The 12,261-nt window shown below is 45.5% G+C and overlaps 1 protein-coding gene across 1 annotated transcript in view; it reads left to right on the top strand.

Moving 5' to 3' along the window:
- MAB21L3 (mab-21 like 3) overlaps nucleotides 1–3,199 on the top strand; it is a 31,667-nt gene extending 28,468 nt beyond the window's left edge. The window contains exons 6-7 of the mRNA XM_058799886.1: nucleotides 18–212; nucleotides 2,966–3,199. Coding sequence (XP_058655869.1) covers nucleotides 18–212; nucleotides 2,966–3,199 — 429 coding nt within the window. The remainder of the gene's footprint in view (nucleotides 1–17; nucleotides 213–2,965) is intronic.
- Nucleotides 3,200–12,261: the final 9,062 nt, after the last annotated feature.

Raw genomic sequence — 12,261 nt, forward strand, 5'->3', positions numbered from 1 at the left:
CCCCTGTTGTTCCACAGTCGCTGGGTTTCGACCTCCTAGCCCGCTCTAATTATCACTGGCAGCTGTGCTTCTCCCGTGCTGAGCACATCCTCATGGAGGGACTTGATGAAGATGGCGGCTGTCGCAGGAAGTGCTTCAGGGTCATGAGGCAGATGAAGGAAGATGTCTGGTGTGCTGGCAATAAGCCTGTCATCACAGCTTATCACCTTCAGGTAGGCATCACCCTGATACCTACCTACAGTCATGGGATCTGTTGCAGGGGCTTCCATCCAGTAATGCCAGAATGTTGTGGTGTAAATCAGTGTAGCACCTGTGTAACTTCTAAGGTAACTGTCAAAACTGCTTTACCTTTTCACTGCTTTGTGGTGGCAAGGAGTTCACTAAATATGTGTTCCAAACTTCAATAAGAAACTAAGGACTGTAGGAACATTATGATTGCAGCAACATAAATGGAGTTGAGGCCCCTGCTCTGTTCTGACTTCACATTATACTGTTGTCTGTAATTACACACTTAATTCCTCCTTCTTGACTATCCCAGCCATCTATATCCATCCCTCTCTCTCTGGTGAAAGATAGTGATTTTTTTCTTTATGGATATGCACCAAACAAAACTGTCTTAGGTAAGCATTATTAATGATTTAGATGCAAACTACAGTTCTGGTGGTGTTTCACTTGGGGTAGGAAGGGAAGAAAGAGTTAAAGGGGTGGTGGCATCCTCCCTGCAAATATTTCAGGGTTCAAGATGACTTCAAACAAGATTTGTGAAGAAGAGAGAGAAGACTCTGCTATGACTGTGTCCCCACGTCTGACAGCTGCAGACACCAATGGGCCACAGGCAGCACCATTTGTTAGATTATAGATTTAAAATCCTGTTTTCTGGGATTCTTCCTCCTGGAGTTGCCAGGGAGAGGCTGTACTTTTCCCACCTTGAAGCCTCAAGCCATTAGGTTCCTACAGTAGTTACTGATCTCTTGGTGTCCAAAACTAAATGCAATGCTAAGATTCTTCCTAAAGAAAAAGCTGGAAAAACCATCAAATGCTGTTACAGTCATGGCACTACTTTAAGTCAAGATGGAGTAAAAAAATATTTGATGAGGCTGATTATAGCTTAGCTGAATGCAAAACTCCTCAGTGCCCGTAAGAACAACCTGGTGGGGAAACTGTCATATGTAAGACAAAGTGGAAAACCATTTAACCCTTGGGAACAATGTTTCCCCTGGCTGAAGGAGCAGATGTGCAGGAAGTGCTGTTGTATGGACTCTTGATTAAAGTAGGAAACTATTCAGAAGCTCTTCAGTTCTTTACTGTAACTATAGTTCCAGCTTTTACGGCAAGAGAGGATTGGTTTACCAGACAGAAAGAATTTTTCAAAATTACTCACATTAAAAAGAAAAACAGGAGAAAAAGAAAAGAAAAATGAGAGAAACAGTCAGTGGTTAAACCAGCAGTTGAGCAGAGGCTTAGTGTTAGGTTTCTTCGCATCCTCAGGTTCCCCCTGTCAGAGGTATCCAGCAATTAGGATTAAACAAGATCCTCTCTGACAGAGGAAATCTGTATCCCAGAAGCTCTGAAAGCCAGAGAGGACCACATAATTGCCCTTCTTTTGCTTACCTGCATAGAAATTGAGTTTGAGATCTGGAATTTCAAAAATATCTAGGTACGTTCTGAAAGCCAACTCTATGCTGTAGATAGAGAGCTGGCAGCTAGGGACATAAATGCTGGGGATAAATCACTTGTTTGGGCTCATGACTGGAAAAGCAGCACTGTTTTCCTTTTCCTTCCATTGCAACTGCTGCCTGCTGAAGTAGTTTTAGTGTGTCAGAAGGCAACTGCTCTGCAAGTCTTCAAGGAGCAGCTCTCAAAGACTTATAGCTTGAATTCCTCACTATGTCTTTATTCCCTGGTGACATTCAAGAAAAGGCTTTGTGGTTATTGCAGCTGTGAACAAAAAATTTTTCACATTTGAAAAACATTTGAGAAGAAATTTGTCTGCAGTACAACTACAGGTGAAATTCTACCTCTGTAGAAAGAGACAAGTTGAAGACTGTAGTTCTGCCACCTCTCAAAATGTCTAAGTCTCTTTTTGGGTAGCTGAATTTGCAAAATAAAATTGGGATTCAAAGGATAGTTAAGGGACTTAGCAGAATTATTGAACACAGAATAGGTGATTTTGAACTTTAAAAAGTTATTTCAGGCTGACCAAGGCAGTTAGTATGGCTTTTTTAGTACAGTAAGTCTAAGTTCCTTGAGAAAATTTTTCTCAGTTACGGGAAAGTCTGAGAAAATGCAACATAGGCGGTGTAAAAATAATACTATAAGAGCAATAATCGTATGCATTCTGTTATTTTAACTATGTATTTCTCAAATGTTAAATTGCATAAAATAATTTTAGGGGAATAGAACATAAGACATGAAATATCACATGTCAGAAAAAATCAGGCAGCATTTGACCAGAAAGCAAGCCTTGCACCTGCAATGGCTTCTTGGAATCTCAGTCTGTTTAGGATGCAGATCTTCATGTATCTTCAGCACAAACACAGCTGAAGCTAACAAATAATTATGTTGATCTCATTATGCTCTGTCCCTCCTTGCATCTACTGGCTTCTACCCTTGCATAATAGGCCATTTTCTACAGCTTAAAATGCCTGGCATTTCTACAGAGCCTCCTTCTGGAGGATGGCAAATAGGCCAAGACTATTTTAGTGAGATCATTTTCCTTGGGCTCCTGGCTCAGTCAGTGGAGAGTGGCTCTGAGGAGAGATCGTCACCAGGCACCTCCAAGCTGCTCCTCCTGGTCACTTGGGATCCCTCCACTGCAGAAACGTTAACACAGGGAGGTAGCAGCGTGAGTCTCTGTGATTTCCAAGGCTGTCAGCCACTTACCAGCACTAAAAGTGCCTTAGTAAGCTGTGTGAGCCCTCGACAGAACCTCTAACACATCTTCTTTCCCATCTGCTTCTTGCAGACAGTGCTATTCTGGACGTGTGAAAAATACCCACGCACCAAGGATTGGCGCTGCTTCCCTGAAGCCTTTCTGAGGCTGGTACAGAAGCTGCACAAGTGTGTAAGCCAGCACTTCCTCAAGCATTACTTTCTCAAGAACACCAATCTGCTCAAATATGCCAACACCAGTGACCTGGACCTGGTGGCCAGCAAGCTGGCAGTCTTCTTGGAGAACCCTGTTTTCTGCCTGGACTAAGGCAGGCAAAGTCATGCCCCAGCCCTGAGTGGATCCCCAGCTCCTCTCCCCACCTGTGGTTGCTCCCTGTGTCCTTCCAGTCGATGTTGCAGCTGGCTCTGTGAGACAGTTGGCACATGCAGCGCTAAAGAGAAGTGTGGAGCTGGCAGCGGTGGGCGGTGAAAACTGATGGGAGGCATCACTTGATGCCCAGCTGATCTAATTTGCTTTCAACAGTGACAGCCTGCCTGGAAGCTACAGCCAGTGAAACCCAACTTTGTGTGTCAGTCAGAGCAGGCAACTGCCTTGTTCTGTGTCTCCAGTCTTGTGGCACCTAAGCTGAAAGGCAGCGCAAAGGAGTCTCGCTCTGCTGCCTCTGTAACCCAGCACTTGTATTGTTGCTGCACTCACCTTTCTCACAAGGACAGCAGGTTTAATTGCCTGCTTACCTCACAGGCCAGCTCTGCAGAGGGGCAGAGGAACATTTCTGAGGTGTTCTGGAAGCTTTCTCAGAGGAAATTCAATTCAGGGAGATCCTGCTCCACTAGGAATCCAGTAGGGATTTAAACATGCTGCTAGTGTTGAAGAGGTCAATGGAAGCAAGAAGAACAGTGGGGTTTGCCTCTTCATTTTTCTCTCCTCCAATTATGTTTTTCTTCCAATTTCTTCAAATATGTCTTTTTCATGTTTGCCTTTGCCAGTTGTGTTAGTGCCATACAATCAGGGGGCTTTGGCAGGGCAGATTTCACTCCCATCCCTGGCTCTACCAAGCAGGCTGGACAAGGAGCAGGTCTTTCCCTACTTCTTAACACCTATGTATTTTTGGATGCAGTGCAGAAGAGAGTTTTTTTCAAAGGCTCTTAACTCCAAGACTCTCAATGCTTTTAATTTTGAGGAAGTTTCAAAACAACATGGATTTTAGTATTTCAAAAGAACATAGCTTTAGAATTAATATAAAGAATGCTGGATTTAATGTTATTAAATTGCTGAAACTAAACAAAGAGGGGATTTTGGGCTCGGTTTGGTGGGGTTTTTTGTGACATCTGTGCAGGAAAGTAAACAAGTCCTTTGCCAAGGGGGCTGGCAGAGGTGGGATTTGCATCCTGCGCTCCAGGGAGCTGCATGAGGTACATCCGTGGCACGGCATCTCCCCATCGTGGCAGACTCTGGTACAGCCACGGGTCTCCAGCACAGCCTCTGCCTCTGGAGCAGGCTGTCACCTAGTTTTCTGAGCAGGGCAGATACGGGGCAGGAAGGATCCCAGCTGTATGGTCCTGGCCTGGTCGTGGTCCTGTGTCTCCTGCACCAGATCTCACCTTGTATAGACCTGATCCCACCACGTAAACCGGCAGCCGCGTTGCTCCGAACCTCGAATACCCTCCAGGCCACCTTTCCACATGGGTAACTGCATTGTGTGGAACTGTTTCCAACAGTTAACTTCTCTTGCTAGACCTTTGTTCTCCAGGCCCCCTAAATGGGACACAAGTGTCAGTTTCATGATGACACCTCCTGTTCAAGTGTGGCTTTCCTGTTTCCTGTGAGCTGAGCTGTTCCCGTAACGCGCAAGGAGATGCCGATCTGCCAGGCAGAGTCAGACAGCTGTGGCAATGAAGTCATGTCTCCTGTCTCATCTTGATTTTGTCTTGCGGTTGAAGGGCTGGCTTCTGAAGTTAGAGGAGGGCAAAAACAATTCAGACTGTTTGAAAACAGTGCAAAACATTCAGACCTGTTCATCCCAAATTTAATATTTTACTGCTCTGATGTATGGTTCTTGTGGGATTTAGTTGTGGCTGTTGAAGAATTTATCTCCCTTTATAGCTGTGTGAAAAAAAATGTTTCAGTGGTGATACCTTAACTTGGATGCAGCTGTGTATCAGAGTCCTCAGCTGCTGGGGTCACAGCCTGCTGTGACGCAAAACCACGGGCATGCACTGTGTGCTGCACAGCCATGACATGGAATGCTCCACTGCTCTGCCACAGTGGCAGCCTCTTACAGCCAGCAATGACTCAGCAAAGCCAGGAAGTAACCACAGAACGATGGACCCCTGCTCTGAGGCAAGTCTGATCCGTTTTTGCTCTGTTTTCTTCTTGTTTACACAAGCAAATGCAGCAGCTAGCATATGCTGGGGCAGAAAATATCCTTGTCACCACTGAAACATGGAAGGTACATTACTACTGACCACAAAGACACAGGAACAATCCTGCAGCTTTTAATCCAGAACAGCAAGATGTGATACAGGTGGCCACTGGCAAAGGGAAAAGGCTTTGAGGAAAGGACTAAAGTGTTCATGGAAGCAGTTGAATACAAGAATTAATTCCTTTCAGAGACATTTTTGAGCTACTATCTTATATCATCTCATGCAGGTCTGCTTGGGTGTGTGGGGTTTTGTTGTGAGGCAGTTTTTTGTGGTTGTGGGAGAGTTGTGCAGGAGGTCTCTTATTAAAAAAACCAAACTTGCCAAATATATTTATCACATTTCTTACCATAGTAAACATTCTGCAAATAGCTTTTCACTTATACACCAAGCCTGACTGCAAAATCATGGCCTCATCCCAAAATTTTCCTCCAAAAAGAGATACCACATTGTGTTTTGGCTACAGAATAAGTTTTGTGTTTTTCATATTTATAATTTTTCTTTTTAAAAAGTGAGCATCTGGACAAATACAAACTTTCTTGAAATAAGTTTAATCAAAAGTTCTTTGTTCAGAATGTCTGGAAGGAATGTGATGACCATTTTCTCTCCCTCTTTTTCACTGCTTTCATGAGTATTTGCTGCATTTTCAGCCCTTGCCACAGTCAGCATTGCTCCATCTGTCAGAAATTTCAATTGAATGTGTTGCTCTGACATACAAAACTGTGCAAAACTCGTGATGTTTTGTCTTTTTACACAGCCTGCCTTCTAGTCACTAGAGGGCAATGTCTCTCTGAAGCACAAACACCAATCCAGGATCTTGCTCTTAAAATGAGTATCTTGTTATTATCATCGAGCTGAGACAAATGAGCTCGATTGATTTAATGCTGAATTCTGTTGCCAAAAAGGAGAGAAGAGACCATGGGGGAGCTTTCTAATAAATAGCAAGACTTGAGTAAAAAGTCTCTAAATTCTGGAAGCTCTAAGAGCCAGAATATGGATTTATTGTTTCTGATAGGCTTGCAGTAATTCCCAACAGCCTTCGATTGGGAAAGCACCAACAAGCAAAGTGCAGGCAGGCTTCTGGGAAGCAGGGAACTTGCAGGAATAGCCACTGCCCTGCTCCATTAGGGTCCTTCCCTCTCTCCATGGGACTAGGCCATGACTCCCATGTGTGCCTTAGGCTCCTCTGCCTCCCTCTTGTTTTCTCCCTCCTCCAGGAAAAAAAAAAAAAATCTCGGAACAAGTTTTCTGATGCCACCCCTTTGGCTCTGGTGGGAATAGTTATTTTTCAGTGCACATCAAAGCTCTTTTAGTTCGTGGGACCCAGGTGTGCACAGAGGCCATTACAGACCATCTACTCACCCTCACTTACACTCCAGTTTGAAATGGTGCCCAGCAATGAAGTTAGATCACCTTGCAAACTATGTTCCCAGGGGAGCAGCCTGCCCTCTCTGAGCAAAGCTGGAACATGGACAATGATAGGCAGGATAATTTTGCCTTCACTCTAAATATTTTTCTGCTTACCAATGCTAGGATTTCTGGTTTTGAGGAGAAATATATTTTTTATTATTATATCCCACCCCCAACACTCATCTGAGGGCCTTGCAATGTCATGTGAGATAGTGACACAGCAGCCAGTGTTCAAATCATGGCAAGAGATCCCACTCACCCTTTCAGGCCAACCTGTGCCATTACTGTAGAAGGCTGTGGTGCCCTTGACCTCCTTGGCATCTGACTTCTCTGGCTGGAGTAATATACACAATTTCAAAGGAAATTAAACAGCTCCAGGTAGCAAATGTGTTTTAGTCTGTTCTGACCCAAACCATTGCAGCACAGAGAAAAGGACGATGCTTTCATTAATTGTACCTGTGTTAGTTGTACCTTGTCAGTTCTGCTTCAAGCAACACCTTTGAACTGAAAGAAAGGAAAGGATCAGCACCTGACTTTGAAGGCATCTCCTGGATGGGTGATGAAGAATGCACAGATGCCACCAGAAACCAAGCTTATGGAGAGTACAGAATGTATTTTTCATAGGAAAGATTGTCTAATTTACCATTAGCATCTTCACAAATACAAATTACAAGGAAATGCATTAAGGAAAGAATTAATCAAGTTGAAAGGCTTTGTAGTAATTAAAAAAAAGAATGGCATCTTCCTAGACTCCCCTGGGTGGTGGTAATTACCAGCTGCACAACTGTGGCTTATGATACTTAAAGATTTCTGGACTAAAAATCTTAATATCTTTTTGTTTCCATTCTTAGAAAAGCCACTCTTGGAATCAGGCAGCAACACAAGCCAGCAGCTCCAAGAAGCATGAACTGAGCCTGCTTCAGCCTGGGAGGGCACCACTTTATGGGCAGGGTGGTCCAGAGCCTGATCCCAAGCCATGGCTCAGTTGCATCTGGCCCATCACATTTTTCATGTTGCCTTGGAGGAGATGGGCACCATTTGTTATCCAGCAACTTGAACAGCCAAACCTCTTGTGCCACAGCTGCAGGCACCTTACACCCATCTGCTTCTGCAGCGCATCCCAGCAGCAGAGGGCAGGCCATAGCCCTTCTGGTGACAGCATTGTCACCCACACAGATGGGGGACCTGAAGGGCAAGGCTGCATGCACTGCAGCTCCAGGAGGCTAGCTAATGCATTCCAGGGAAAAAGTCTGGTTAATTCAGGACAGTTGAAAGAAAATCCAGTTTCAAGCTAGTAGTGAACTAAAACAAAAATGCAGCTCAGAGGACACTTTAAAAATCCACTGTAAAATTTACTAAGGAAATGAACATCAATGTTGAATTCCTACGATCCCATTTTAAAGGGGTGAGGACTGGGAGGAATGTCATCAGCCACCAAATCCATCTGCTGCTCTTCCTGGTCCTTATCCCCAGATTAACCGAGAGCAAAGGTAGGTAGATACTTTCAAAGGTGGGTGGATACTTTGCCCCTGGCTCCCAAGGCAGGCAGATTATTTCAGACCCACACAGATCATTAGGAGCTTTCTTTGAACTTTCAGCCTAGATGTGCTCACAGCCAGTGCAGTCTGGTTTGTACCAGTACAGATCAAGCTGCTGCTCACCCTCCATGGGGTTTGCTGTCTGTGCAACCATCACAAGGGTAATCATAAGCTCCCTTACCTTCAGCTGAGCATGACTAGATGTGCCAGACTCTGTGGTCTCTTTCTCTCTGATAAAACCTCTGTTCCAGTCTTGCTCTTCACTGAGTGTAATTCCACTCTTGCTTTACACTGAGGGTAATTCATGTCTGCACAGATGACCAGGCTGGTTTGCAACCTTCCAGATGGAGTCTCATCAGTATCTCCTGCAATGGAATGTCACATTGATATACTAATCCATGCAGTATAACCCCTGTGCTGAGGAGGAAACAACACACAGAGGTCAAGTTAAACAACTTAAAAAACAACTGCAACTTCAAAGAAAGAGTGACTATCATCAATTATTTCCTTGGCAAACCAGGTTAGGCTGGTTAAGAGGCTTGCTGTGGTCTGGTTGTCTTGGAAGTGAACCATGTTCCCGAGGCCATGGGCCAACAGCTCCATCATCTCCATAAGACTTGAGCTCAGGCCAGAATCAATGAGTTTGCTCCAGCCTGTTCCTCTCTGCCTTCCCCAGGCAACAACCAGCTCTGGCCTGTAGTTCTCCCACACTTCTTCCCCTTGAGTTAGTGGTAGACACCATTCCTCCTTGTTGCACATATCCAGCTTTTATCACTAAGCTGAAGAGTTTGGCTGTTTTTTAGCTGTGTCATTAAAATGCCATAGACTGGAGAGGTAACAAATCAGTGACCAGACGTAATAGCAGCAAAAAGGATTAAATGAACAATGGATCTTGAGCGTAATTTATGAATGCCATTAGCCACTGAGAGGGAATTATGTTTTGGCTGCACTTTTGAGGGGGAAGGGTGGGTCTTAGGTAGACAGGAAGAAAAAAAAGTGTCTGATTGCATTTGGATTAACAAACAACTGTATTGATTTGCCGTGTGATACATCTTGGGCTTTTATGTTTGGATCAGATGTAATAACATCTGACTAAAGACAAACTGTGTTTTCTCTGTCTTGTATTCAGACCCTCATGGCCAGACAACACTGTGGTCACATCTCACAGCTGCCAGTCATGGAGCATCTGCCACCCTGCCTGACAGAGAACAGTTCTCCATCAAAACTCTTGCAGAAGGGCAGGTCTGCTCCTCTTACAGAAGAGACACAACATTAGTTTCATGTCCCATCCTGGGGATGGGACTGAGCAAGCAGTGCCTTTGTCTGCAGTGTCTCTTCTGCCTTTGGTTTGATAACTGACACAGTATCTCATTAAACCGCTTAGCCTGGCAGCTGGGGCCATTTGTTAGAGTGTGATATGAAGGTTCATAATCAGATTATACCTCAGGATCATATTGTGGAGACAGAGATTAGACTGGAGAATGAAGACGAAGTTTAATTTTGTATGACAGTGCAGAGTTGCCTCTGCTTGAGGTGGTAAGGAGGGTTAAAAGTGATTGTGGAGGCTCCAGCTGAGGGTATTTGTTTTGTCTGTGTCCCTGCTCAGTTTTGAGCAGAAAGGTTTTAGCACCCACTTTGAAATAGGGAGTAGCTCTGCAGCCACCAGCCCCTCACTGCTTCCCTCTATTCCCAAATGAGGGCCTGAAGAGGGGGCTTGCATGGGAAAGGAAAGCTCAGCAGGTGTAAAGGATGCCAGAAGCCAAAGTTGCAGGTGCACTGAAGTGTGGTACTTCTGGGAGGGGCTTGCCCTGGGCAATGGCCACTTAGTTATCATCATCTCTGTGCTGGAGGCCCAGGTCCTTGACTTGAACAGCTGTTCCCTGGATCCTTTCTGTTCCAGTGCATTTAGCACAGCATCCAATGAGTCCTCCAGCAATCTGGGGACAGGAGACACCCTCCAAAAGTCAGCAGGAGCCCCACAGTGAGAATATACATCTAGGAGGTCTCCTTGTGATCACCTCTGAACTGGTTTGGCTGGCATTAGAAGTAGCATAGAGTAAAGTTGGCATGTTGAGAAAGGCAGCGTACAGATGCATTTCTGGCATCTGTGCCACCAGACAGACATGACCACAGGTCAGAGCAGCTCAGTCTCTGTTGTGAGCCCATTTAACAGACAAGTCTCAGGAAAGACTCCAGCTACCACTAGCTTTAGAATCAAACTCAGACCTCTGCAGCTCTCTCTGTGGACATTATCTACTCACATGATCACATGTACACCCCACCCTATCATGAACAGTGAAAACAGTGGGAACATATAAATACACTCATTTTCAAAAATGGTGGCTAGGCCTAGTCCTATCCCAAATGAAGTAAACAGATGTTAAAAAAGAGGAGATAAAAATGGGTGTATAAATTTTTTATAACTGTACCTAAGACAATTGTAAGTTCTGTTCCTGCACTCCCTCTGTTACTTGTTCTGAGATCTACTTAATGAATAATATATTCTCTCACTGGCTTGATCTGTTGCTCTGATATTGCACTTTCTTCTCTTTTGTCTGCCCTCTAGTCCCTGGAGACTTAAGTACTTTAGGGCAGGAGCCTGGCATACAAAGATCTTTGGTTTCTTTGAGCTTTCTGAAACTTAGCACAATGCAAACCCTTAGCGAAACCTCAGAGTAACAAAGGAGATGCTGATCTGAACAGCTGGAAAGACAACAGAACCTTTCCAGCCACCCAAAAGAACTCCTGGAGTGAAAAGGAGTTACTTGGGGAGGAGCAGATGGATGAGCACTCCTTGCAGTGCCACAGCCATGCAGATCACTAATGACATCCCCGGTTTAGGATGATGAAGTGGCAGCATTCAGGGCATGGCAGTGCCAGATGCTCGGTGTATGGCTTCGGGCAACTCACACCAGTATTAACAACCAAAAAAAGACTGCAGCAGACTGTCTCCCCTCCTGGAGCCTGACAGAGGCTGCAGAAGGGCACTCACACAGAGGGAAAGCACCCCTCAGCCTTGCAGCAGGGTGGAGTGACTCTCTCTGCTTCCTCTGAGCCAGACATAGCCCTGGGCTGTTCCCGGGACTTCTGCACAGCATGGTGACTTTGGACAAGTGCCTGGACCCATGAGGAGCCAGGGAAGCTGCTCAGGAGGCAGAGCCTTTTGACAACACTTGGAGGATTTCTGCTCAGCCTACAGCCATGGTGGGAGTGGGGCAGGGGCAGAAATCCTACCCTGGCTGGCCAAGCCCACCTTGGGTGTAGTGGCAGCTTGAGACAGTGTTGTACAGGATGGCAGCAGCTGTGTGCCCCCAGAAGCTGCTGCTGCTCCCCCTCTGGCTCCACACAATCCCAAAAGCATCCCTGATGATGACAAAGGCTGCTTCCAGCAATGGCACCTCGAGTCTTGATGAAGATTTTTAATAAGTTGTGATGATCATATGCAATATGCATACAACAGATATTCTACAATGTATGCACCAATCGAGCCAGACCTGGGCTGTGCTTTCCTTCATCACTCTCCAGAGGTGCATGGGCACCATCAGTTTGGGGCAGAGCCCAAGCTCTGTGCCTCCAGCTGGAACTGAAGGCAGCTGCCTCGGTAAGTACAGTGCAAAAGAAGCTGCCCAGAGGAGCAGACTGGTCAAATGTTGTCCTCCTGTCACCCTGGTGACTCTGCCAGCCAAGGCAGCCTGTGCTCAGGCACTGTCCTTGTGCTCAAGGCTCCTAAATGCAGAAATCCTGCTCGAGCCCCATGCTGGAAGGCCCTGGTCCTTATTGTGCCTCTTGGAGCTGCTGTAAGATAAGAACTGATTTGGAAGTGTTTTCAGTGAGGTTCCTCCAGGCACTGAGAGAGGGGAATCTGGAGCAGGATGGTGAGACATCAGAGCTGACAAAGTCAAACCACGTGATACACATGGATTTGGGTCCTATAGCAAGGGAACACCTGAAAACATGGGTATCATGTACCTCTGGCAAAATGGAATACTTCAAGGGCTGT

The sequence above is a fragment of the Ammospiza caudacuta genome, chromosome 2 (assembly GCF_027887145.1).
Source record: "Ammospiza caudacuta isolate bAmmCau1 chromosome 2, bAmmCau1.pri, whole genome shotgun sequence".
In the NCBI taxonomy this organism is placed as follows: domain Eukaryota; kingdom Metazoa; phylum Chordata; class Aves; order Passeriformes; family Passerellidae; genus Ammospiza; species Ammospiza caudacuta.